At 47.0% G+C, this 24858-nt stretch overlaps 1 protein-coding gene across 2 annotated transcripts in view; it reads right to left on the bottom strand.

Annotated features, from left to right (window-relative positions):
* Positions 1–24858, bottom strand: part of iqgap1 (IQ motif containing GTPase activating protein 1) — a 122925-nt gene that overhangs the window by 67184 nt on the left and 30883 nt on the right. For both annotated transcript variants that reach the window (XM_041178356.1, XM_041178355.1), the window contains exons 3-6: positions 7615–7771; positions 6917–6994; positions 4783–4859; positions 2670–2737 (exon numbers count right to left, since the gene is read on the bottom strand). In XM_041178356.1, coding sequence (XP_041034290.1) covers positions 2670–2737; positions 4783–4859; positions 6917–6994; positions 7615–7771 — 380 coding nt within the window. The remainder of the gene's footprint in view (positions 1–2669; positions 2738–4782; positions 4860–6916; positions 6995–7614; positions 7772–24858) is intronic.

Genomic DNA, 24858 nt, shown 5'->3' with positions numbered 1-24858 from the left:
GTTAGGGAGTATGTCTGACTATATTTGACCCTCCCTGTTCACTAACCCTCCAGCTCTCTCACCCCATGTGGTCCTCTGCCTTCTTGTACCTTCCTGAACTCTGCTGGACCCTGTCCCTCTCCCACTCTCCCTCATCCACTCTCTCTCATCCCATCCTCCACTCTCTCACCAACCCTCCCTCCCTTGCATCATGATCCAAATAGAGGATAGTAAATGGGAAGTCACGGAAAGAACTGCCTTGTTGTTGGACGCAGTGACATAAGTGGACTCAAAAAACAAACTATGCTCATAATTTCACCCTCTACAGGGTCTCCCCTCTCTCAGAGAAAATTATAATTGAAAATTCACTCACTCCCCAAGTCCCTTATCTCCCTCAATCCCAAAATTGGCTGCTTGGAATATTCCCAACTCCCTGAATAGCAGGACTTCCCTTACGGAGCAAGAGCAGAGATTGGGAAGTTGTGGCAGCTGGTGGGAGGGTAATGTTTCGTAAACAGGCTCATTCATTTATGATTTAATGGATCTACATAAAGTCAGCTACAAGTTTCCAGGAACCTCTTTAAGTCTCCACTATGTTACTTGTTGTGTTTGGCTTTGTTGCATAGATTCTGTATGTGCTCCAACAAAGAGAAAGATTGGCTCTGGTACAAGGTTCAAAATTCCCCACGGACTTGGTTTTTGATAAATGTTATCTGTATTTTGCACCCTTGCTGCCCAACCATTAGCCAGACTTGATTAAGAGCTGTGCACTGGAAACAACTGATTAGATAGCAGCCTCATTAACAGCCCGAGCAGACTGTTGTCGCTTGGAAAAGCAACCAGATTATTTGCTCGTTTCCTACCTCATCATCTGAAGATGCTGACACTTGTTGGGTTAAGGCCCTATGTGTGCTGCTTGACTTTTGATAAATCATCCCGTGTGGGTCCAGACAGTGAGTGTGGAGGACAGGGAGACTATTGTGATCCAGCCAGATGCCATTCTCCTCCCCATCTGAGGAATGAGTCAGGGCAATGCCTTGACCAATCAGGGTCAAGCTGCCTGATTTAAATTTCAAACAATGCTTGGCAGTTAATGGTCAGTCACCATCACTGGTGTATTCTCCATGGCAATGCCATTTGCCAACTGATCAGCACTCTCTTCACATACAGTATAAATTGTTGTTTTTCCCTTACACTGGTATTCTTGCAAGGTGTCCTGATGAGTGCAAGACAAAAAGCTTAGACATGTCTCTTTTTAGCAACATTCAAGTTCTGTACTACCAAACAACTACCTCCCTACTTTCCAACAATGAATCACTGAACGACAATCCTGCCTGAATTTTCTCCTCCTAGAACAAAGGCCCGTCAGCTCAATCTTATCATCCAATTGGCGAGATCAGCTACCATCTTCCCCCTTGCAGTCTGAAACCACTGAAATTTCAGCATGGAAGGAGGCCATTCATCCCATCAGCCTGTGTTAGTGCTAACTGTTCATCTGGTGCTATTCTATCTCTATACTCTCTCCTGTTTTCCTCTTACAGAAGGGATTCCTATCTGCCTGATGCATGGGATCAAATTAGCCGCAGTTGCCTGCAGATCAGGGAGAGGGTCGAAAACATTATCAGCTGGGCTTCCTAAACTGACCAGATAATCCATTGGTTGAGGAATAAGTATTGGCCCAGAACAGTGGAAAGAACTTCCCTGTTCCTCTCTGAATAATGCAGCATGAGAGGGCAAATGGGGTGTTGGTTTAACACCTCATTTGAAAGATGGCACCTCTGACAGGGCAGCACTCCCTCAGGATTGCACTGGGGGTGTCACAGCCTGGATTTTTATGTTTGAGTTTCTGGAGTGGAGTTTGAACTAACAACCTTCTGACGCGGAGCCAAGAGTGTTTGCACTGAGTCAGGGCAATATCTGGGAATTTTGTGCTCCATATTCGCTCCACCTACTCTTTTGAGGGATAGATGATAAAAAGATCCCTTTATGTCACCAAATACAACACTGGATCACATCTGGCTCATTATCTTTGTGGAATAGCCATCTCAACATGCCTGCTCATCACCCCCTCTACCCCGCTCCTGCTGGGAGTCCCATATGGACAAGTTCTCATGTTCTCTCATAACCACAGCCCGTTAGTACACCCCACTGATGTGAGGACTGGGGGCAGTCCTTCTCCTTCCACACAGACAGTGTGGACTCAGCCGTGTGGAGCCCAGTCCAGGAGGTCTAGTTCCTGACCAACAGCACCCTGAATAACAAACCCTCAGGGTGTCCAGCCCCACACCCGTCCTCAGAAATCTCAAGGAAAACCCTGCAGACATGGTCACAGTGGGTGAGCATGGCTGAACCCACAGGCACTACAATCCTCTGAGAACCAATTTGAAATCCAATCCTCGTAACGGGGTGTGCCTACCTAGCCCAATGCCCCATGTACACCACCCCTGCATACACCACCCCTCCACTGGCCCAAAATTACCATGTACACCACCTCTGTGTACACTCACACCTTAGCTCAATGTGCCATGTACACCAACCCTCCGTATACATACACACACACACACACACCACCTTGTGCACTGTACATGGATCAATGCAATGTGCTAACATGCTCTGCCAAAGAGCACTTGCTATTTGTTGAAGATCTTCGCTGTTAATGACAAACTGTGATAAAACTGAAGCATCCTCACCTGTGAAAGCAACTTTCCCATACAGATCTTGAATCTGTGGAGCCAATCCCAGTTTAAAGAGGTACAAGCTGCCAAAGGAATGGAGAGGATAAATCAGCGAATATGAGAGCACAGTCCAGGTGCCAGTAACACCACGCAACCCTGTCTCCCTATCCCCAGCCCTCTCTCAGTTTGAGATTGTCGGCTGGCCTCAGTACCACACACATCTGCCCACTGTTCATTGGTCAGTTTGGACAGCGAATCTGATTCAGCCTTCAGCCATTGTTCACACTAACAGATTGTCAAGCGGGCCAGGGTTGGGGGTCCTGGATAGTCATTGGGGCAGGTACCCCGTCTGATATTCCATCTCTGGCAGCAGAGCACATGGCCAGTTAGACAGTCCTACCTTGGAATCCCACACAGCACTGCATGTCTGAGGGACTTTCCTCAGGGCTAAGTCAGGTCTCCAGACCCACTGGGGATGGGGGCGTTTGGTCAGGTGAGAATGGCTAGTCAGGGACACTTTGGGTTTGGGGAGAGTGCGAGAGGGAGTGCGAGATGAACCTGGACTTCAAGGGTTACATCATAAAAGGAGATTATACAGAACAGGGTTATGGTCTCTAGAAATTAGAAAGTTGAGGAGTAATTTGATGAAAATTTTCAAGATACTAAATGGAACTAATAGAGTAGGTACAGAGAAACTAATTCCGCTGATTGGGAAGTCTATGACTGGGAGACCGGGTCTAAAAATTAGAGACAAACCTTTCAGGCGTGGCTTCCCATCATCTCTCAACTTGAGCTCATGCAAAACTCTGCTGCCTTGTATCCCAACTTGCACTGAGTCCCATTCACCCAACACCCCTGTGCTTGCCGACCTACACTGGCTCCTGGTTATGCAAAGCCACAATTTTAAAATTGTCAATCTGGTTTCAAATCCCTCCATGGCCTCTCCCCTCCCTATCTCAGTAATGTCCTCCAGTCAGACAACTCACCGAGATATCTGCACTTCTCTAATTCTGGCCTCTGGTGCATCCTTGATTTTAAAATCTCCTTCATTGGTGGCCTTCCTTCAGCTGCCTGGGCCCCAAGCTCTGGAGCTCCCTCCCTAAACCACTGCGCCTCTCTCACTCTCTCTTTCTTTAAGATGCTCCTTAAACCTACCACTTTGACAAAAACTTTTGGTCACCTGTCCTAATATCTCCTTACGTAGTTCGGTGCCAACTTTTGTTCGATAATTCTCCTGTGAGGCACGTTGGGATATTTTCCTACATTAGAGTGCTATAAAAATACAAGTTTCTGTTGTGTCTGATGAAGCCTCCCTCCGAAACTCTCTGCACAGAGCAGGATGCTGGGCAAGAGAGCCCGAGTGAGTGGGAGAATAGGAATCTTACAGCAACAGTAAGGGACAAGAGTGCACGACTGGCATTGGCACAGCTCTTCACCAGATGTTGTCCTTGGTGTAACCCCATTAGAAAGAGCATAACAGCCATTTGAATAATCAGCCTGGTATTTCCTGATCTGAACCATGTGGCTTGGGTCAGGAATAGCTGCAGCACTGGGAAATGATCAGCCCCAGTACAGGAAATGGCTGGATGAGGACACACTGTTCCTTTATATGCTGGCTCATTACCTCAGCAGCAGTTTATTGCAGGAATTCTCCTCTTTACTCCACGATTTAAACAGTCTCAATGGGTGCCTTCAGATCGGGGACTCAATTCAGCCACGCTGACGAGAGAGAGAGTGCCCCCACCTGCTGCCCAACCTTTTCAATTGTCCTGGAACTTCCTCTGTTGAAGGTCCCCTGTGGATATTGCTGCTGTAACTCTCCTCATGTCTCACTGCACCCCCGTCCTCCCTGCCCTGATTAAACAGTGGCGCCTGTTCCACTAGGGAAACCGGTTCTGAGCTGTGGCAGTGTTGGAGGAACTGCAATCAGCCTCAGTACCCAGGGTTAGAGATGGATACCAACACTAGCGGCGACAGTGGGAGCGTTGGAAAACAATAGTGTGGACTGGGTTAAGCTCTGATGCTCCCCTGGTTGAACAGTCAGCCAAGACACCCTAGGTTAACATCTGTTCCATCACTGACAGATGTTTAACCACTTACATGTATGGTTCATGTCAAGAGGCAATACCTGAGAGCATGGATACAGTAGATACATCGTGGCATGTTCTTACGGTCATAGACATCTGTGGTTTCAGGGTAAAAAATCTATGTCAAAAGAAACATGTGATTAGTTAATAAAACACTCCATCAAACCTGGCCCGTTGGCCACAGTTTAATACCACACATGCAAATTTTCCACTCACTCTTAAGAGTATAAATAATTTAGAATGCAAAGCAAACTGGAGAATCAGAACACCTGTCACTTCTGTCTGACCTTACCCAAAAACAGGAAAGCCAGTCACTCTATCCCGACCTGAAGTACGATTAAACTTTAACTGACCTTACCCAGTGTTTACTGAACGCTGCTCCTTTAATGCTACATGAGCAATGTTACAGGAGGTCAGCTAGCAGATCTTTTGTACAGTGTTTACTTGTTGCTTCACATTAATCTCTACTTCTGGTTATGCTTTTCAAATTAAATTCTGTTTACCCCTCGTTATTATTAAACTTTGTGCCCTCCAACTCACCTTCAGCAATGCCATGGGATAGCAGTTAGCACATGAAAAAAAATTCCCATCCTCTGTCTCTAACATGCCTGTCAAAAGGTCCACATTTTGTTACACACTCTAAAACTACACTAAAACATGAAAACATGGGATTTAATTCTGGATTCTTCTGCCCTGGAACCTGAAATTTACAGACAGTTGTAATGACCCGAGTTTACCAGTCGGGATGCAGAAGCTACCATAGTCAAAGAAACGTTGCTATCTCAGAGGGTCTCAGAGCGGGAGAAGAATATAGAGGTAGGGAGGAGGGGAAGAGGCCCTGATGGGACTTGGAATTTGAAAATAAGGAAAATTTTAAAGCTGAAACATTGGCAGACCAACAGCCAATGTAGGTCTGTGAGCACAGAAGTGATGCATCAACAGGACTGGGTGCAAGTTAGGAGACTGACAGTAGAGTTTTGGACGAATTCAAGTTTACGGAGAGTGCAAGGTGGGGGGCTGGCCAGGCATGCAGAAGTGACAAAGGTGTCAATGAGGGTTTCAGCGGCAGCAGATAGACTGAGGCAGGAGTGGAGGTGGACGATGTAATAGAGGTGGAAATAGGCAGTCTTGCTGATAATAAGAATGTTGAGCCAGAAGCTTGTCTCGTGGGATAAGTAAGGTACAGAGGCTGTGAACTGCCTGATTCAGGACACTGAAATTACAGTTTGTATCAGGTATTTAAGTTGTACATGAATAGTATTGCTTACTTAAAGAAAACAACTTTAGAAAGCTTATCACAGACATAAGAGCAAATTAACAAAGCAAAATTAACAGGCTACACATATACCACATACAGAAACTTAGAGAATGGCAGCCAATACCACATTGATGAAACAATCCGAACTGGCACTGAACTCACAAGTATCAGTCACCAGCCATAAGCATGAAAAGCAAAATGAATCCCAGCCATTTCGGAAATATGAAAAGATGCAGTGAAATAGAGGGTGCTTAAGTCAGACGAGGAATGCATCAAGTTTGGGTGCGATGCCCCCACAGTCAAATAGCCTATCAGACTCATACTTGGGTGACAAATGGGGATCAATAACGTCTGTCATTCCAAATGCCAGCATCTTAAGAGGAGAAAACTGAAACATGTATATATATTTTAAAATCAGAGAAACCTTCTTTGGATCTTGAATTCTATGACACTTGTTCAACTCTTTTTTAGCTAACTGGCTTAAAAGTAAAGCTGCTGTCTGTCCTTTGGAGGGTGTATTGAGAGTGCTGGGCTGTAGCCAAGGTTAATGCGGTCTGATGGAATTCCAGCATTTTCAGGGCGTGGTGTAAATGCCAGGGAAGGAAATTTCCATGAATATTATTCTGGAAAAAAGACGAGAGAGGGAAAGTAAACAGGAAGAGGAGGTTCAGAACAAAAACCTGTCACTGTTGGAAATCTGAAATAAAAGCAGAAAATATCGGAAAACAACAAAGGAAGAGGCAGGTTGAAATATTTGTATTGTTGCCGTACAGCCCTCTCCTTATTTGTTGTTTTCTTTGCTCAGGCACTGACAGAATTTGTTCATTTTCTTTCATCACCGCCTGCTTCATTCGCACAGAAACAGGAGCACGGCAGAGTGGGTGTGCACCATCTGACTGAATAAAACAAACCCTTACCTTGGGCAGCCCAATATTTGACATTGCGTTAAACCACTGGATGGTGTTGTCCGTGTGACGGAAATGGAGTCCGGTCGCCTGTGTTTCAATGAAAAAAGTGAAAAGACATGAAGGAAATCTTTAAGTTTCTTCAAAAACTGTGTACTAGGTCATAAACAGCAGAAAAAGGACAGGATTCGTCCCAGGCCTGTGCTGATTACAGCATGGAAACTGGCCATTCGGCCCAACCGGTTCATGCTTGCATTTATGCCCCACACAACAATCCACCCACTCCTCTTCATTTCACCCTATTGGTATTCCCTCCTATTCCTTCCTCCCTCATGTGCTTATCCAGTTTCCCCTTAAACGTATCTATACTATTCATCCCAGCCACTTCCTGTAGCAGGGAGTTCCACATTCCCACCACACTCTGGGTAAAGAAGTTACTCTTGAATTCCCTACTGGGTTTATTAGTGACTACCTTGTATTTATGGCCCCTAGTTTTGGATTCACCTATAAGTGGAATTTGCCCAAATTTATTCCATTACAGTGAGAGAAAATGTCAGTACGTAACCCAGTCAGTTGGCGCTCAATTTGAATCACTGCTCCAGAGCTCGAACTCACAGCACCTCCAGTCTCTATCGATAGTTTTCTGCTGTGATTTCCCAGCGACAGATATTCCCCAGAGATGCCCGAGCACGTGCAGTTGAGCAGGTTACCTTGTATCTGGTTTGTTCACAGTCGTAGATCTTTTTGCGTGAGACCACTTTTGGGCTGAAGAAGTTGCCAAGTTTGGCAAGATACACTCCATTTCTCAGCCCTTCCTCTAGCTCAGTTGTTGGAGGCAGTTCCTCGTCCAAACATGCTTCCATCCAGCTGAAACACAGAAGCAGAGAGCATCATTTAATTGAGGAATCCCAGGTGAAGGCTCAAGGCCCACAGAATAGGGAGGACAAAGGCCAGTGGCTTGGTGATGCCAAGCTTGGTACTTAAACCAGCTTTAGATTGCAGGAGGAAGGGGTGGAGAAACAGAAGGATGAGGGGGTTAACAGCTTTGCAAACATGAATCAACTGAGAGTAGGCGATGACAGATAGATAGATAGAGAAAGAAAGAAATGAGGGTAGCGAGGGAGGGTGGAGATAGAGAGAGGAAAAAAGAGATGGGGAGAAAGAAAAACACAGAAAAAGAGGGAGATAAGTTAGAGGATGGAGGTGAGAGAATACTGTCCATCTGCTGAGATACAGTTTCTGTATCTCATCAAGAAGTGTAAGAGAGAGAATTGAAAACAGTGGAGAAACACTCAAGTATTGAACAGGGCTGGGTTTTCTGGAAGGTCTGAATCAGACAGAGAGCAGCATGGTCAGAGGGACAGTACAATACAGCATGGAACACTTCACAGTGAAGGAGGAGAACATGAGGTGACCAGCCCAGCTCCGAGCCCTTCCTGTTACCACGGAAACAGTGCAGCGCTCAACCTGGTGAGAAGAAACTAAATTGAAACCTTAGTTTTATATGAAAGAAGGTATTTTTGAAATACTGAAAGCAAGATGTTCAGAAACACTTTGGCCAGTATGGAACTGAATGACAGAAACGAGGAAGGCCACAGGTCAAATCTCGGAGTGGGAATACACAACAAAAAAATAAAATTCAAAAAGGCAGGGGGTTTAGTGACCAAATCCCCCTCCCCAGTGACGTCCCACATAGGAGTGTTCTCATGTGGACATTGGGTTTAAGGAGGATTGAGTTTAGCTGTTGATGCTGTGATAACCCCCCATGGTTGAAGGTCCTCCACTCACATCTGAGGAGCTGCTGTGTGCCTTTGGAGGGATAAGTGACACAGGTTGCAGATAAAGCCAACACCTTCAGGGAGAGGAAGGGCGATGATGAGGAGAAGGAGACACACAAGAAGCTTTGTTTGGGATAGGAGCTTTGTGTGGGAAAGGTTAGCAGTGTGTGCATGCTGGCTCTGTACTCCCAGTAGACACTGCATTGCCATATTACAAGTTAATTAAGCTCATCAGGAGCTCTACTGTTCAGGTGTTATTAATGCACAGCAAGAAAGGCTGACTCTCATGTAGGTTTTACTCTGAACATACAGACCAGTTATTTTTTTTACTTCATTCTTGGGATATGGCAAGGCCACCATTTTGTTACCCATCCTTAGTTGCCCTTGTGATGGTGAGCTGCCTTCTTGAAACGCTGCAGCCGGTGTGGTGAAGATACTGACCGGTAAGCAGTTCCAGGAGTTCCATAAAGAAAAGGCTTGCATTTCCCTGGATAGTGAAAGGTTGTGATGCAAGAATGAATCTTGAGGGAGTCTCCTCTTTAATTTGTCAGCAGATAATAAAGGAAATTTGAGGAGTGAGCACAGCACACAATCTTCCGCTTGTGTTTGCTGTAGGGTTTTGGGCGTAGGTCTTATTGAAGTCTTTGTAGTCTTAGGTGTATTTGCTGACTAATAGAAACTATATACATAGATACAGGAAAAGGTCCAAGCTTGGAGCTGTGTCCATGTTTGCTTCTACACACAGTTCTGTCCAACACTACACTGCACCCTGGGTGTGGGTTATGTGTTCTCTGAAATCAATGTATGGGCGGAACTGTACTCAGTCCCACGTTAACCCTTTATGTTACAGACCCTTAAACAACAGTATCCATTCTCAGTAAAGAGACACTGGGGCCTTTACGAGAAGGTACATGCAGTTTGACAGAAAGTGCTGGAAACATACACTAGGTCAGTCAGCATTTGAAAAGGGGAAATAAAAGCAGGCTAACACTTTGTTCTCTCTCCTCCTTTAAGATGCTCCTTAAACCTATACCTCCTCATGTGAACTATGAACAGAAAACTAAAACACCACAGCAGGTCAGTCAGTCTCTGAAAGAGGAGAAATAGGTGTTGAGGTCTTTGTTAAAACTGGTCTTCATGTGAAACATGATCCAGATTTACTTCTTTAAGATGCCCCAAGACCTGTTGTGTATTTGCAGGAATTCAGGGTCTAAATCAGTTCTGTTGAAGGGTCATGAGGACTCGAAACGTCAACTCTTTTCTTCTCCGCCGATGCTGCCAGACCTGCTGAGTTTTTCCAGGTAATTCTGTTTTTGTTTTATTTTCCTTGCGGTGTTTGGTACAATTGCCCTGCTAACCCCCAAAAAATAATCAACACCAGTAAAATGATGCTTTTCTTTGTTGTTAATGAAATGCCACAAAATCAGGGCTTTGGAATGTGTTGATAATCACAGAGGCAAAAAGGCAGCCACATTCCCACTGATAAAATTCGAGTCACTGAGAACCCAGTCTGATTGCAGGGAGTGGTTTGATAACAAGCTGCTCTCTGTCTGTTAAGAGGGTCAACAGCAGCAGAACCAGTCTGACAACCTGCCCAATAACACCAATTACTGAATTACCTGGAAAAACTCAGCAGGTCTGGCAGCATCGGCGGAGAAGAAAAGAGTTGACGTTTCGAGTCCTCATGACCCTTCGACAGAACTTGAGTTCGAGTCCAGGAAAGAGCTGAAATATAAGCTGGTTTAAGGTGTGTGTGTGGGGGGCGGAGAGATAGAGAGACAGAGAGGTGGAGGGGGTTGGTGTGGTTGTAGCGACAAACAAGCAGTGATAGAAGCAGAATATCAAAAGATGTCAACAACAATAGTACAATAGAACACATAGGTGTTAAAGATAAAGTTGGTGATATTATCTAAACGAATGTGCTAATTAAGAATGGATGGTAGGGCACTCAAGGTATAGCTCTAGTGGGTTTTTTTTTTTATTTTTTTTTTTTTTTTTTTTATATAATGGAAATAGGTGGGAAAAGGAAAATCTTTATAATTTATTGGGAAAAAAAAAAAAGAGAAGGGGGAAACAGAAAGGGGGTGAGGATGGGGGAGGGGACTCACGACCTAAAGTTGTTGAATTCAATATTCAGTCCGGAAGGCTGTAAAGTCCCTAGTCGGAAGATGAGGTGTTGTTCCTCCAGTTTGCGTTGGGCTTCACTGGAACAATGCAGCAAGCCAAGGACAGACATGTGGGCAAGAGAGCAGGGTGGAGTGTTAAAATGGCAAGCGACAGGGAGGTTTGGGTCATTCTTGCGGACAGACCGCAGGTGTTCTGCAAAGCGGTCGCCCAGTTTACGTTTGGTCTCTCCAATGTAGAGGAGACCACATTGGGAGCAACGAATGCAGTAGACTAAGTTGGGGGAAATGCAAGTGAAATGCTGCTTCACTTGAAAGGAGTGTTTGGGTCCTTGGACGGTGAGGAGAGAGGAAGTGAAGGGGCAGGTGTTGCATCTTTTGCGTGGGCAAGGGGTTGTGCCATAGGAGGGGGTTGAGGAGTAGGGGGTGATGGAGGAGTGGACCAGGGTGTCCCGGAGGGAGCGATCCCTACGGAATGCCGATAAGGGGGGTGAAGGGAAGATGTGTTTGGTAGTGGCATCATGCTGGAGTTGGCGGAAATGGCGGAGGATGATCCTTTGAATGCGGAGGCTGGTGGGGTGATAAGTGAGGACAAGGGGGACCCTATCATGTTTCTGGGAGGGAGGAGAAGGAGTGAGGGCGGATGCGCGGGAGATGGGCCGGACACGGTTGAGGGCCCTGTCAACGACCGTGGGTGGAAAACCTCGGTTAAGGAAGAAGGAGGACATGTCAGAGGAACTGTTTTTGAATGTAGCATCAAACGTCAACTCTTTTCTTCTCCGCCGATGCTGCCAGACCTGCTGAGTTTTTCCAGGTAATTCTGTTTTTGTTTTGGATTTCCAGCATCCGCAGTTTTTTTGTTTTTATCTCTGTGTTTAATTGACTGCCACTGCTCTTCAAGAAATGCCTACCTCCTTGAAGAAGTTCTGTTCCTCTCTGCGACAAGATTTCCGGATTTCTCTGTTGCCTTGTTCACCTTCATTGCTTTCCATTTCTCTCCTAGTGTTTGACAAGGTGTTTACTAAAACCCGCTTTCACAGCCATATCTCCTTTCTCAGTGACTGTCTCCGTCTCCGACTTACCCCACATGGATTTCAACTGAAATTCCACCCCTCATGTTTCGAACCCACCCAGGATTACAGGTATCTCCGGGACATAAAACGTTTCTCGCACTGCTGTTCCCGTCACATTCTGAAATCCACTCTCAGTGCCATGCGCCGCCATATGAACACACTCGACCTCTCCCTCCAGCAGCACCGCCGTACCCTTTTTCAAAGCTGCGCGTGCCCCCAGTTTCATTTTATCCTTCGGCTCATCCGACGCCTCAACAAGAAACTTTTTCTCTTTCTCTCAAGTGCTAAGGAACGCAAGCTCCAACAACTCATCGACACCAACACCCATCTAGGACCCTCCACCCCTGCCTGTCCCTCCGTCCCCACCCCATCTTCCAATCCCAACCCCAGCCGTGTATTCACTATACCCCCTGACCTTCCCCTCTCCGATGCTGAACGTTCAGTGCTCAGCAAAGGACTTAGTTTCATACCCTTACGCCCTCACCTCAATGAATTTCGGGCTCGGCATGATACTGAACTCTTCTTCCGCCGTCTTCGTCTCCGGGCTCACTTCTTTGGGCAGGAGTCCTCTCCCAGTTCAACGGATCCTTTTACCCATCTTCAATATTCTCCCTCCACCTGGACCCCTCCCTCTGGATTCTTACCTTCTCTCGATCTTTTCATTGAGAACTGTCGGCGCGACATTAGTCGTCTCAATTTCTCTGCTCCTCTCACCCATTCTAACCTGTCTCTCTCTGAACTTACTGCACTCCATTCTCTCAGGTCCAACCCTGACATTGTCATCAAACCCGCTGACAAGGGTGGTGCTGTTGTTGTCTGGCGCACTGACCTCTACCACGCGGAGGCTGAGCGTCAACTCGCAGACACTTCCTCCTACCTCTCCCTGGACCATGACCCCACCACTGAACATCAAGCCATTGTTTCCAGGACTGTCACTGACCTCATCTCCTCTGGGGATCTCCCTCCCACAGCTTCCAACCTGATAGTTGCCCAACCTCGGACGGCCCGCTTCTATCTCCTACCCAAAATCCACAAACAGAACTGCCCCGGTAGACCGATCGTCTCAGCTTGCTCCTGCCCCACAGAACTCATTTCTCGTTATCTTGACTCCCTTCTCTCTCCCCTTGTCCAGTCCCTTCCCACCTACATCCGTGATTCCTCTGACACCTTACGTCACATCAACAATTTCCAGTTCCCTGGCCCCTACCGCTTCCTCTTCACCATGGACGTCCAATCCCTCTACACCTCCATCCCCCACCAGGATGGTCTGAGGGCCCTTAGCTTCTTCCTCGAACAGAGGCCCGAACAATCCCCATCCACCACTACTCTCCTCCGTCTGGCTGAACTTGTTCTCACGCTGAACAATTTCTCCTTCAACTCCTCTCACTTCCTCCAAATAAAAGGTGTGGCTATGGGTACCCGCATGGGCCCCAGCTATGCCTGTCTCTTTATGGGGTATGTGGAACATTCCTTGTTGCAGTCCTACTCCGGCCCCCTTCCACAACTCTTTCTCCGGTACATCGATGATTATTTCGGTGCTGCTTCATGCTCTCGTCAGGACTTGGAAAAATTTATTAATTTTGCTTCCAATCTCCACCCCTCCATCATTTTCACGTGGTCCATCTCTGACACTTCCCTTCCCTTCCTTGACCTCTCTGTCTCAATCTCTGGTGATAGACTGTCCACCAATATCCATTACAAACCCACCGACACCCACAGCTATCTCGACTACAGCTCCTCACACCCCACTTCCTGTAAGGACTCCATCCCATTCTCTCAGTTCCTTCGCCTCCGTCGCATCTGTTCCGATGATGCTACATTCAAAAACAGTTCCTCTGACATGTCCTCCTTCTTCCTTAACCGAGGTTTTCCACCCACGGTCGTTGACAGGGCCCTCAACCGTGTCCGGCCCATCTCCCGCGCATCCGCCCTCACTCCTTCTCCTCCCTCCCAGAAACATGATAGGGTCCCCCTTGTCCTCACTTATCACCCCACCAGCCTCCGCATTCAAAGGATCATCCTCCGCCATTTCCGCCAACTCCAGCATGATGCCACTACCAAACACATCTTCCCTTCACCCCCCTTATCGGCATTCCGTAGGGATCGCTCCCTCCGGGACACCCTGGTCCACTCCTCCATCACCCCCTACTCCTCAACCCCCTCCTATGGCACAACCCCTTGCCCACGCAAAAGATGCAACACCTGCCCCTTCACTTCCTCTCTCCTCACCGTCCAAGGACCCAAACACTCCTTTCAAGTGAAGCAGCATTTCACTTGCATTTCCCCCAACTTAGTCTACTGCATTCGTTGCTCCCAATGTGGTCTCCTCTACATTGGAGAGACCAAACGTAAACTGGGCGACCGCTTTGCAGAACACCTGCGGTCTGTCCGCAAGAATGACCCAAACCTCCCTGTCGCTTGCCATTTTAACACTCCACCCTGCTCTCTTGCCCACATGTCTGTCCTTGGCTTGCTGCATTGTTCCAGTGAAGCCCAACGCAAACTGGAGGAACAACACCTCATCTTCCGACTAGGGACTTTACAGCCTTCCGGACTGAATATTGAATTCAACAACTTTAGGTCGTGAGTCCCCTCCCCCATCCTCACCCCCTTTCTGTTTCCCCCTTCTCTTTTTTTTTTCCCAATAAATTATAAAGATTTTCCTTTTCCCACCTATTTCCATTATATAAAAAAAAAAAAAAAAAAAACCCCACTAGAGCTATACCTTGAGTGCCCTACCATCCATTCTTAATTAGCACATTCGTTTAGATAATATCACCAACTTTATCTTTAACACCTATGTGTTCTATTGTACTATTGTTGTTGACATCTTTTGATATTCTGCTTCTATCACTGCTTGTTTGTCGCTACAACCACACCAACCCCCTCCACCTCTCTGTCTCTCTATCTCTCCGCCCCCCACACACACACCTTAAACCAGCTTATATTTCAGCTCTTTCCTGGACTCGAACTCAAGTTCTGTCGAAGGGTCATGAGGACTCGAAACGTCAACTCTTTTCTTCTCCGCCGATGCTGCCAGACCTGCTGAGTTTTTCCAGGTAATTCTGTTTTTGTTTTGGATTTCCAGCATCCGCAGTTTTTTTGTTTTTAACACCAATTACTCCTCACTGCACTGCAGTTTGCCAGTGAAATTATCCAGCCTGTACATACTGGGAGAGCACAGCAGCCAACTCCCCCAGCTCAGATCACAGTCGTAGCCGGCCCCCAGCTTCCTGGTTTTGGGTTGGGTTGGGATGGGCTGGGTGGTGGGGGTGCAGGGCAGGGGGGTGTCGGGGAAGAAAGGAGGCCCTCGGGACAACTTGACACATCCATACAAAACATCTTTCTAAGTAAGGAGAATCGAGGAACTGTGGAGGAACAGGGAGAATTAGGGGTCCAAGTACAGAAATCACTGAAAATTGGCAGGCAGGTATAAATAATTAAAAAGATGAATATAAATTGGTCTTTATCTGAAGGGGTCTGGAATACAAAAGGTGCTGTACAGAGCTCTGGTTAGACTCCATCTGTAGTAACTGCATTCCATTTTGGGCACCATACCTCATGAAGGATATGATGATGATGGGGGCGGGGGCAGGACAGATTCACCAGGATACGACGGGGAATAGGTTGCATAGGCTCAGTTTATACAGAAAATAGCAGATTAAGGGGTGATCTAATTGGGGTCTTTAAGATGATTGAAGGTTTTGATAGGGTTGATAGAAAGAAACAAACAATTTCTTCTGGTTGGGGGAGTCCAGACGTGGAGGAGAATCTTAAAATTGGAGCCAGGCCATTAAGAGGCGATATCAGGAAATTTGACACAAAGGCCAGTGAGAATCTGGAACTCTGCCAAAAAGCTGCTGAGACTGCAGGGAGAGTGTCAGGTGGTCAATTTTTCTTATTTACAAGATGTGGGCGTCGCTGGCTAGGCCAGCATTTATTGCCCATCCCTAATTGTCCTTGAGAAGGTGGGGAGCTGCCTTCTTGAACCGCTGCAGTACATGTGGCGTAGGTACACCCACAGTGCTGTTAGGGAGAGAGTTCCAGGATTTTGACCCAGTGGCAGTGAAGGAACAGCCGATATATTTCCAAGTCAGGATGGTGAGTAACTTGGAGGGCAACTTCAAGGTGGTGGTGGTTCCCATCTATCTGCTGCCCTTGTCCTTCTAGATGGTAGTGGTTGAGAATTTGGAAGGTGCTGTATAAAGAGCCTTGGTGAGTTCCTACCATGCATCTTGTAGATGGTACACACTATTGCTACTGTATATCGGTGGTGGAGGCATCAATGTTTGTGGAAGGGGTGCCAATCAAGCGGGCTGCTTTGTCTTGGATGGTGTCAAGCCTACCGAGTGTTGTTGGAGCTATACTCATCCAGACAAGTGGAGAAGATTCCATCACGCTCCTGACTTGTGCCTTGTAGATGGTGGACAGGCTTTGGGGAATCAGAAGGTTGAGTGACTTGCTGCAGGATTCCCAGCCTATGATTTGCTCTTGTAGCCACAATATTTTTATGACTAGTGCAGTTCAGTTTCTGGTCAATGGTAAGCCCCTAAGTATGTTGGTAGTGGGGGATTCAGCGATGGTAATGCCACTGCATTTCCTTCACTGTCGCTGGGTCAACTGAGATTGATAGGTTATTGGGTAAGAGTATTAAGGGTTACATTGAATGGCAGAAAGACTAGAGGGGCTAAATGACCTCCAGCTGTTTGGAAATCACTTCACAAGGAGGGTGAGGGGGGAGAACAGGTGTGGGAAATATTAGTCAAGGTTACAAACATGAAGTGCCAGCACGGTGTTGCTGTACAATTACACCTCCATCTGGTTATGGTGCTCTAGCCACCTTGGCCAGTGAAGGGGAATGTGTGTTGGCCTGTAGAACGTTCTCCGAGAGCAGAAACACAAGGTCATGGCAGTTCTGATCATTCAGCCCACACGTTCCGAACTCCAACTAGTGCTTCGACCTGCAACAAGATGGGGATAACTCCCTCTCCCTGGGAGCTTCGGACAGTTCCATATACTGAAGATTTCTGCTCCAGGAGCTTTTCAAATTGTCTACACGGATTTCCCTAGTGATTGCCCAGGAGACAGAGACCGGATCTGGTGTGGGTTGAGATATTCAGGCCGGAAAGATCCAGGTTTTATCCCTAGTTTGAGTTCAAAAGGTTGATAACTGGAGTGAGGGTAGGGGTGCTACAGTGGTCTGAGTGGTCAGGGTTGGGGGGCGTTCAGATTACCGCTCTCAATTTACCCTCTGCTAGAAGGTGCTTGCCTGTTGATGTCAGATGGCAATTGGATCAGATGTGCTACCTCTATGGGTGAATAGCTGGTAAAATGCACCGTCATGGCAGCATGGGTGGGGAGGGACACCTGACCCAACTACGTGTGTGTGCGCGCGCGCGTATGTGTGCATGTGTGCGAGAATAAATCATAGCGTCGATGTGTGCATTATGACTTTTACGGTTTTAGGCTTTGCGTCAGAAATTAACAGGGTCAGTAGGTCACGTATGAGTGATGAAAAATTCTGCCTCTTACGCTGATTTAACAGGTTCAAGGATGAGAAGCAGATTGAAACTTGTGGTTACTCTACATGAGCAGGTCTCTTGATCGGCGGGGTCTGAGGTCCTTGCGGAGGTGAGGCTGCCAAAAATGGAGAGCAGTCAGGAAGCTTCAGCTTTGAGCCAACCTGCACGTCATCCAGGCAGCTCCCAGATGTCAACAGCAGAAAAGGGTTTCAGTTTAAAAGAAAAATTCTGTTGGTGGTAAGATTGCGGAAACTTCATTCAACAAACACAATGCGAGTACAGACACCACAAAACACTGGGAAGGTGATGGCAATCTTCCACAAGTTTTGCTGAATTCTCACCGATAAACCTTTGTCTGTCTATCGGCTCTCAAACCAAAAAACAAGTTTCAGGGCGTGTCACTCGTGATCTCTTTCTCTCTCTCTCTCTCTGCTGAAAATGCATAATCTGGAAGTGTTGAGATCTACCCCAGGAGAAAGAATGAAAACTTGCATTTATATAGCACCTCCCACGGCCTCAGGACATAAAGCACTTCAGAGCCAATTAAATGCCTTCTTGAAGGGTAATCACAGTTGTTAGTTTGGCAGCCAATTTGCACACAGCAAGCACACTCTCCTCAAAGTCAGAAGCTGTGGGTAAAAGTCTAACTCCAGAGGCCTGAGCAGAAGACCTAGGCTATCGGTTCACTGCAGTGCTGAGGGAGTGCTGCACTGTCGGAGGTGCCACCTTTCAGATAAGATGTTAAACGGAGACCCCCATCTGCCCTCTCAGGTGGGCGCAAAAGACCCCACAGCACTATTTCAAAGAAAAGCAGGGGAGTTCTTCCTGATGTCTAGGCTAATATTTATCCCTCAATCAACACCAGTAAAACAGATTATCTGATCATTTATCTCCTTGCTATCTGTGGGAGCTTGCTGCATAAAAAGTGGATGCTGCATTTTCCTGTTACAATAGAAACTACACTTCAAAATAATTTCATTGGTCATGAAGCACTTTGCAATGTCCTCAGGATGTGAAAGGTGCCATATAGATACAAGTCCTCCTCCTCTTTAACAAAGAAGCTCAAATTTTTATTGGGCCTGTTTGGATCCCGCTACATAGATGTCTTTAAACCCTGCCTGCACCCACTCCTAATAAACAGCATCACCAATATCATAACAAAAACAGAATTACCTGGAAAAACTCAGCAGGTCTGGCAGCATCGGCGGAGAAGAAAAGAGTTGACGTTTCGAGTCCTCATGACCCTTCGACAGAACTTGAGTTCTCAAGTTCTGTCGAAGGGTCATGAGGACTCGAAACGTCAACTCTTTTCTTCTCCGCCGATGCTGCCAGACCTGCTGAGTTTTTCCAGGTAATTCTGTTTTTGTTTTGGATTTCCAGCATCCGTAGTTTTTTTGTTTTTATCACCAATACCATGTTCCTCACACACAGTAAAACTTCTCTCACACTTCACCATCAGCAGCAGTTGAACACAGTGGATAACAAGGAGGGGGGAAAGGAAGGGGAATGGAGGGCTGGCACTGGAAACCAAAAAATGGGCAGAGTTGGAGAAGCAGGGAAAGAAAATGAGGGGCAAGGGGCAGTCCAGTGTTACAGGGTTGAGGCGTATAAAGAGGGTCAGGAGGGTGGGAGAAATTATGATGGCGGGATGATGTGGGACTACTTTACTCTTGTTGACCCTTGCCCTTTCACCCTCACCTGACCCAGTGCAGTTGGCTCTGCCTTATCCACTAAAGTGGATTGGATCAGGCAAAAAGCTTTTTTTTATTCTTTCACAGGGTGTGAATGTTACTGGCTATGCCAGCATTTATTTCCCATCCTTAATTGCTCGAGAATTTGGTGGTGAGCCACCGCCTTGAACCGCTGCAGTCCATGTGGCGTAGCTACACCCACAGTGCTGTTAGGGAAGGAGTTCCAAGATTTTAACCCAGCGACTGTGAAGGAACGGTGATTATATTTCTAAGTCAGGATGGTGAGTGGCTTGGAGGGAAACTTGCAGATGGCGCTGTTCCCATCTGTCTGCTGCCCTTGTCCTTCTAGTTTGGGAGGTGTTGTTGAAGGAGCATTGGTGAGTTGCTGCAGTGTTTCTCATAGATGGTACACACTGTGCATCAGTGATGGAGCGCCAATCAAGCAGGCTGCTTTGTCCTGGACGGTGTTGAGCTTCGAGTGTTGTTGGAGCTACATTCATCCAGGCAAGTGGGGAATATTCCATCCCACTCCTGACCTGTGCCTTGGACAGGCTTTAGGGAGTCAGGGGGTGAGTTACTCGCTGCAGAATTCCCAGCCTCTGACCTGCTCTTGTAGCCACAGCACTTACATTTTACAGTTCAGTTTCTGGTCAATGGTAACCCCCACTTTGTTGATAGTGGTAATGCCATTGAATGTCAAGGGAGACAATTGGATTCTCTCTTGTTGGTTATGGTCATTGTCTGAAACATGTCTGGCACAAATGTTACTTGCCACTTATCTGCCCAAGTCTGAATGCTGTCCCGGTCTTGCTGCTTATGGGCACAGACTGCTTTAGCATCTGAGGAGTCACAAATGGTGCTGAACATTGTGCAATCATCAGCGAACATCCCTACTTCTGACCTTATGATGGAGGGAAGGTCATTGATGAAGCAGCTGAAGATGGTTGGGCTGAGGACACTACCCTGAGGAACTCCTGCAGCGATGTCCCAGGACTGAGATGACTGACCTCCAACAACCACAACCATCTTCCTTTGTGTCAGGTATGACTCCAACCAGTGGAGAGCTTTCCCTCGATTCCTATCAACTCCAGTTTTGCTAGGGCTCCTTGATTCCACGCTTGATCAAATGTTGTCTCGATGTCAAAGGCAGTCAGTCACTCACACCTCATTTCAGATGAACTGAGTTTGTAAAGTTACACATCTGGTGTAGATACGAGATTACAGATCTTATCATCAAACTACAGCAAGGTGCAGGGAATGTGACATCATCCCCCTAACAACAGGGAGCCAAGAAAAACAGCACAGGCCAGAAAAGACCCTGGTTCATGTTTAACTCATTCCTTCCCATGACCTTCAAATAGTGGAACCAATCAAAATGCGTTTAAAAGCCCAAGCTTGGTGGGCAGACAGAAAGGTGGAGTCAAGGTCACAATCAGATCAGCCACGATCTCATCAAATGGCAGAGCAGGCTCGAGAGGCTGAATGGTCTACTCCTGGTTCTGGTGTCTTCCTGTGTCACTGATCTGGCTGATATTGTCTTCTAATTTTTCTAAGCTCGAGCGCTACAATTTGGAAAAACCCCAACAGCTCAGAATTCTGAAAATATTCATGAATTTGACAGATTTAATTCTAGCCATGAGTGTGCCAGCCACAATGGCAACGAGTCAGGAAAAGACTCAGCACCAACTGATTGAGATGTCAGGGCAGACAGAGAATTTCAGCTCAGCACAAAGCGTACACTCAGGTGTTTCTCTCCTCTCTCCCTGCAGGGTTGAAGTGATGGTGGCTCCAATAAAAACTGCTTTTATAGGATTCCTCTGCCACTGGTCTTGGGCAGCTGACAACACCAAACCAAGCTGCCAAGTTCACCAAAGCCAGCAACACTAAATAGAAAATCAGACAGCAGCAAGACAGGTTCAAATGTGCTTTTTAAAAAAAATTAACTCTTGGCAGGGCATCGCTGACAAAGAGATGCTCACTGACTTCTGCTCCTGGGATCCACAAAGAGTTGGACCACACCAACTTACCTCCTAGTTATTAATTCTGAAACCTTTGTTACCTCTAGGCTCCACTACTCCATGGCTCTGCTGGTTAGCCTACCATTCTTCCACCTTTCCTCCAACCCTCGAGATCTCCATTTTCTTCTAATTCTGATCTCTTGCTCTTTTCCCAACTTTAATCCCTCCACCATTGGTGGTCGTACCTTCAATTGCCGAGGCCCTGGCTGGGAATTCCCTCCCAAAACCTCTCTCCCCTCCTTTAAGGCATGCCTGAAATCCTGCCTCTTTGACCAGGTCATCCACCCTGATATCTTACGAAGCTTGGAGGTAATTTTTGTTTGATAACACTCCTGTGAAGCGCCTTGGGACATTTTACTATATTAAAAAGGCGCTATATAAAATGAAAGTTTTGCTTTTTGAGCATGCAGTTGCACTGGTGTGCAGAAAAGATTCATGAGAATAGTTCCAGGGATGAGGAACTTCAGTTACGTAGAAAGACCGGAGAAATTAGGACTGCTTTCCTCAGAGAAAAGAAGGCTGAGAGGAGATTTGATAGAGGTATTCAAAATCATGATTAGTCTGGACAGAGTCGATAAGGGGTAACTGTTCTCACAGGCGGAAGTATTGTGAATGAGAGGTTACAGATTAAAAGTAATTGGTAGAAGAAGCAAAAAAGTGACATGAGATAAAACTTTTTTTTTTTACACAGCCTGGTTATGGTCTAGAATACACTGTTTGAGAGCGTGGTGGAGACAGGTTCAATCAATGCATTTGGAAGGGAATTAGACTGTTCTTTGAAAAGGAAGAATGTACAGGCCTATGGAGAGAAAGCAGGAGAATGGCACTAGGTGAATTTCACATTCAGAGAGATAGAGCAGACACAATGGGTCGAATGGCCTCCATTAGAAAAGTTACGGCGCAGAAAGAGGCCATTTGTTAAAAATTCATTCACGGGATGTGGGCTTTGCTGGCTGGGCCAGCATTTATTGCCCATCCCTAGTTGCCCTTGAGAAGGTGGTGGTGAGCTGCATTCAGCCCATCATGTCTGTGCCGGCCAGAAAAAGATGAAAAGGAAACTAGCCGCTCATTTTAATCCCACTTTCCAGCACCTGGTCCGAAGCCTTGCAGGGATCTGCATCTGAAGAGCTGTAACAAGTACCTTTTAAATGAAATTACCTGGAAAAACTCAGCAGGTCTGGCAGCATCAGCGGAGAAGAAAAGAGTTGACGTTTCGAGTCCTCATGACACTTCGACAGAACTTGAGTTCGAGTCCAAGAAAGAGTTGAAATATAAGCTGGTTTAAGGTGTGTGGGGGGGCGGAAAGAGAGAGAGAGAGAGAGAAGTGGAGTGGGGGTGTGGTTGTAGGGACAAGCAAGCAGTGATAGAAGCAGATCATCAAAAGATGTCACCAACAATAGAACAAAAGAACACATAGGTGTTAAAGTTGGTGATATTATCTAAACGAATGTGCTAATTAAGAATGGGTGGTAGGGCACTCAAGGTATAGCTCTAGTGGGGGTGGGGAGAGCATAAAAGATTTTAAAATATTTAAAAATAATGGAAATAGGTGGGAAAAGAAAAATCTATATAATTTATTGGAAAAAAACAAAAGGAAGGGGGAAACAGAAAGGGGGTGGGGATGGGGGAGGGAGCTCAAGACCTAAAGTTGTTGAATTCAATATTCAGTCCGGTAGGCTGTAAAGTGCCTAGTCGGAAGATGAGGTGTTGTTCCTCCAGTTTGCGTTGGGCTTCACTGGAACAAAGCAGCAAGCCAAGGACAGACATGTGGGCAAGAGAGCAGGGTGGAGTGTTAAAATGGCAAGCGACAGGGAGGTTTGGGTCATTCTTGCGGACAGACCACAGGTGTTCTGCAAAGTGGTCGCCCAGTTTACGTTTGGTCTCTCCAATGTAGAGGAGACCACATTGGGAGCAACGAATGCAGCAGACTAAGTTGGGGGAAATGCAAGTGAAATGCTGCTTCACTTGAAAGGAGTGTTTGGGCCCTTGGACGGTGAGGAGAGAGGAAGTGAAGGGGCAGGTGTTGCATCTTTTGCGTGGGCATGGGGTGGTGCCATAGGAGGGAGTTGAGGAGTAGGGGGTGATGGAGGAGTGGACCAGGGTGTCCCGAAGGGAGCGATCCCTACGGAATGCCAATAGGGGGGGTGCAGGGAAGATGTGTTTGGTGGTGGCATCATGCTGGAGTTGGCAGAAATGGCGGAGGATGATCCTTTGAATGCGGAGGCTGGTGGGGTGATAAGTGAGGACAAGGGGGACCCCATCATGTTTCTAGGAGGGAGGAGAAGACGTGAGGGCAGATGCGCGGGAGATGGGCCGGACACGGTTGAGGGCCCTGTCAACGACCGTGGGTGGAAAACCTCGGTTAAGGAAGAAGGAGGACATGTCAGAGGAACTGTTTTTGAAGGTAGCATCATCGGAACAGATGCGACGGAGGCGAAGGAACTGAGAGAATGGGATGGAGTCCTTACAGGAAGCGGGGTGTGAGGAGCTGTAGTCGAGGTAGCTGTGGGAGTCGGTGGGTTTGTAATGGATATTGGTGGACAGTCTATCACCAGAGATTGAGACAGAGAGGTCAAGGAAGGGAAGGGAAGTGTCAGAGATGGACTACGTGAAAATGATGGAGGGGTGGAGATTGGAAGCAAAATTAATCAATTTTTCCAAGTCCCGACGAGAGCATGAAGCAGCACCGAAGTAATCATCGATGTACCGGAGAAAGAGTTGTGGAAGGGGGCCGGAGCAGGACTGGAACAAGGAATGTTCCACATACCCCATAAAGAGACAGGCATAGCTGGTGCTGGAAAGTGGGATTAAAATGAGCGGCTAGTTTCCTTTTCATCTTTTTCTGGCCGACAAAGACATGATGGGCTGAATGCAGCTCACCACCACCTTCTCAAGGGCAACTAGGGATGGGCAATAAATGCTGGCCCAGCCAGCGAAGCCCACATCCCGTGAATGAATTTTTAAACAAATGGCCTCTTTCTGTGCCGTAACTATTCTAATGGAGGCCATTCGACCCATTGTGTCTGCTCCATCTCTCTGAATGTGAAATTCACCTAGTGCCATTCTCCTGCTTTCTCTCCATAGGCCTGTACATTCTTCCTTTTCAAAGAAAAGGCCCCAGCTATGCCTGTCTCTTTATGGGGTATGTGGAACATTCCTTATTCCAGTCCTACTCCAGCCCCCTTCCACAACTCTTTCTCCGGTACATCGATGATTACTTCGGTGCCGCTTCATGCTCTCGTCGGGACTTGGAAAAATTTATTAATTTTGCTTCCAATCTCCACCTCTCCATCATTTTCACGTGGTCCATCTCTGACACTTCCCTTCCCTTCCTTGACCTCTCTGTCTCAATCTCTGGTGATAGACTGTCCACCAATATCCATTACAAACCCACCGAATCCCACAGCTACCTCGACTACAGCTCCTCACACCCCGCTTCCTGTAAGGACTCCATCCCATTCTCTCAGTTCCTTCGCCTCCGTCGCATCTGTTCCGATGATGCTACCTTCAAAAACAGTTCCTCTGACATGTCCTCCTTCTTCCTTAACCGAGGTTTTCCACCCACGGTCGTTGACAGGGCCCTCAACCGTGTCCGGCCCATCTCCCGCGCATCCGCCCTCACGCCTTCTCCTCCCTCCCAGACACATGATGGGGTCCCCCTTGTCCTCACTTATCACCCCACCAGCCTCCGCATTCAAAGGATCATCCTCTGCCATTTCCGCCAACTCCAGCATGATGCCACCACCAAA

This window comes from Carcharodon carcharias, chromosome 32 (genome assembly GCF_017639515.1).
Source record: "Carcharodon carcharias isolate sCarCar2 chromosome 32, sCarCar2.pri, whole genome shotgun sequence".
In the NCBI taxonomy this organism is placed as follows: Eukaryota; Metazoa; Chordata; class Chondrichthyes; order Lamniformes; family Lamnidae; genus Carcharodon; species Carcharodon carcharias.
The sequence above is the reverse complement of the archived record's forward strand: the minus strand, read 5'-3'. Positions and strand labels throughout refer to the sequence as shown.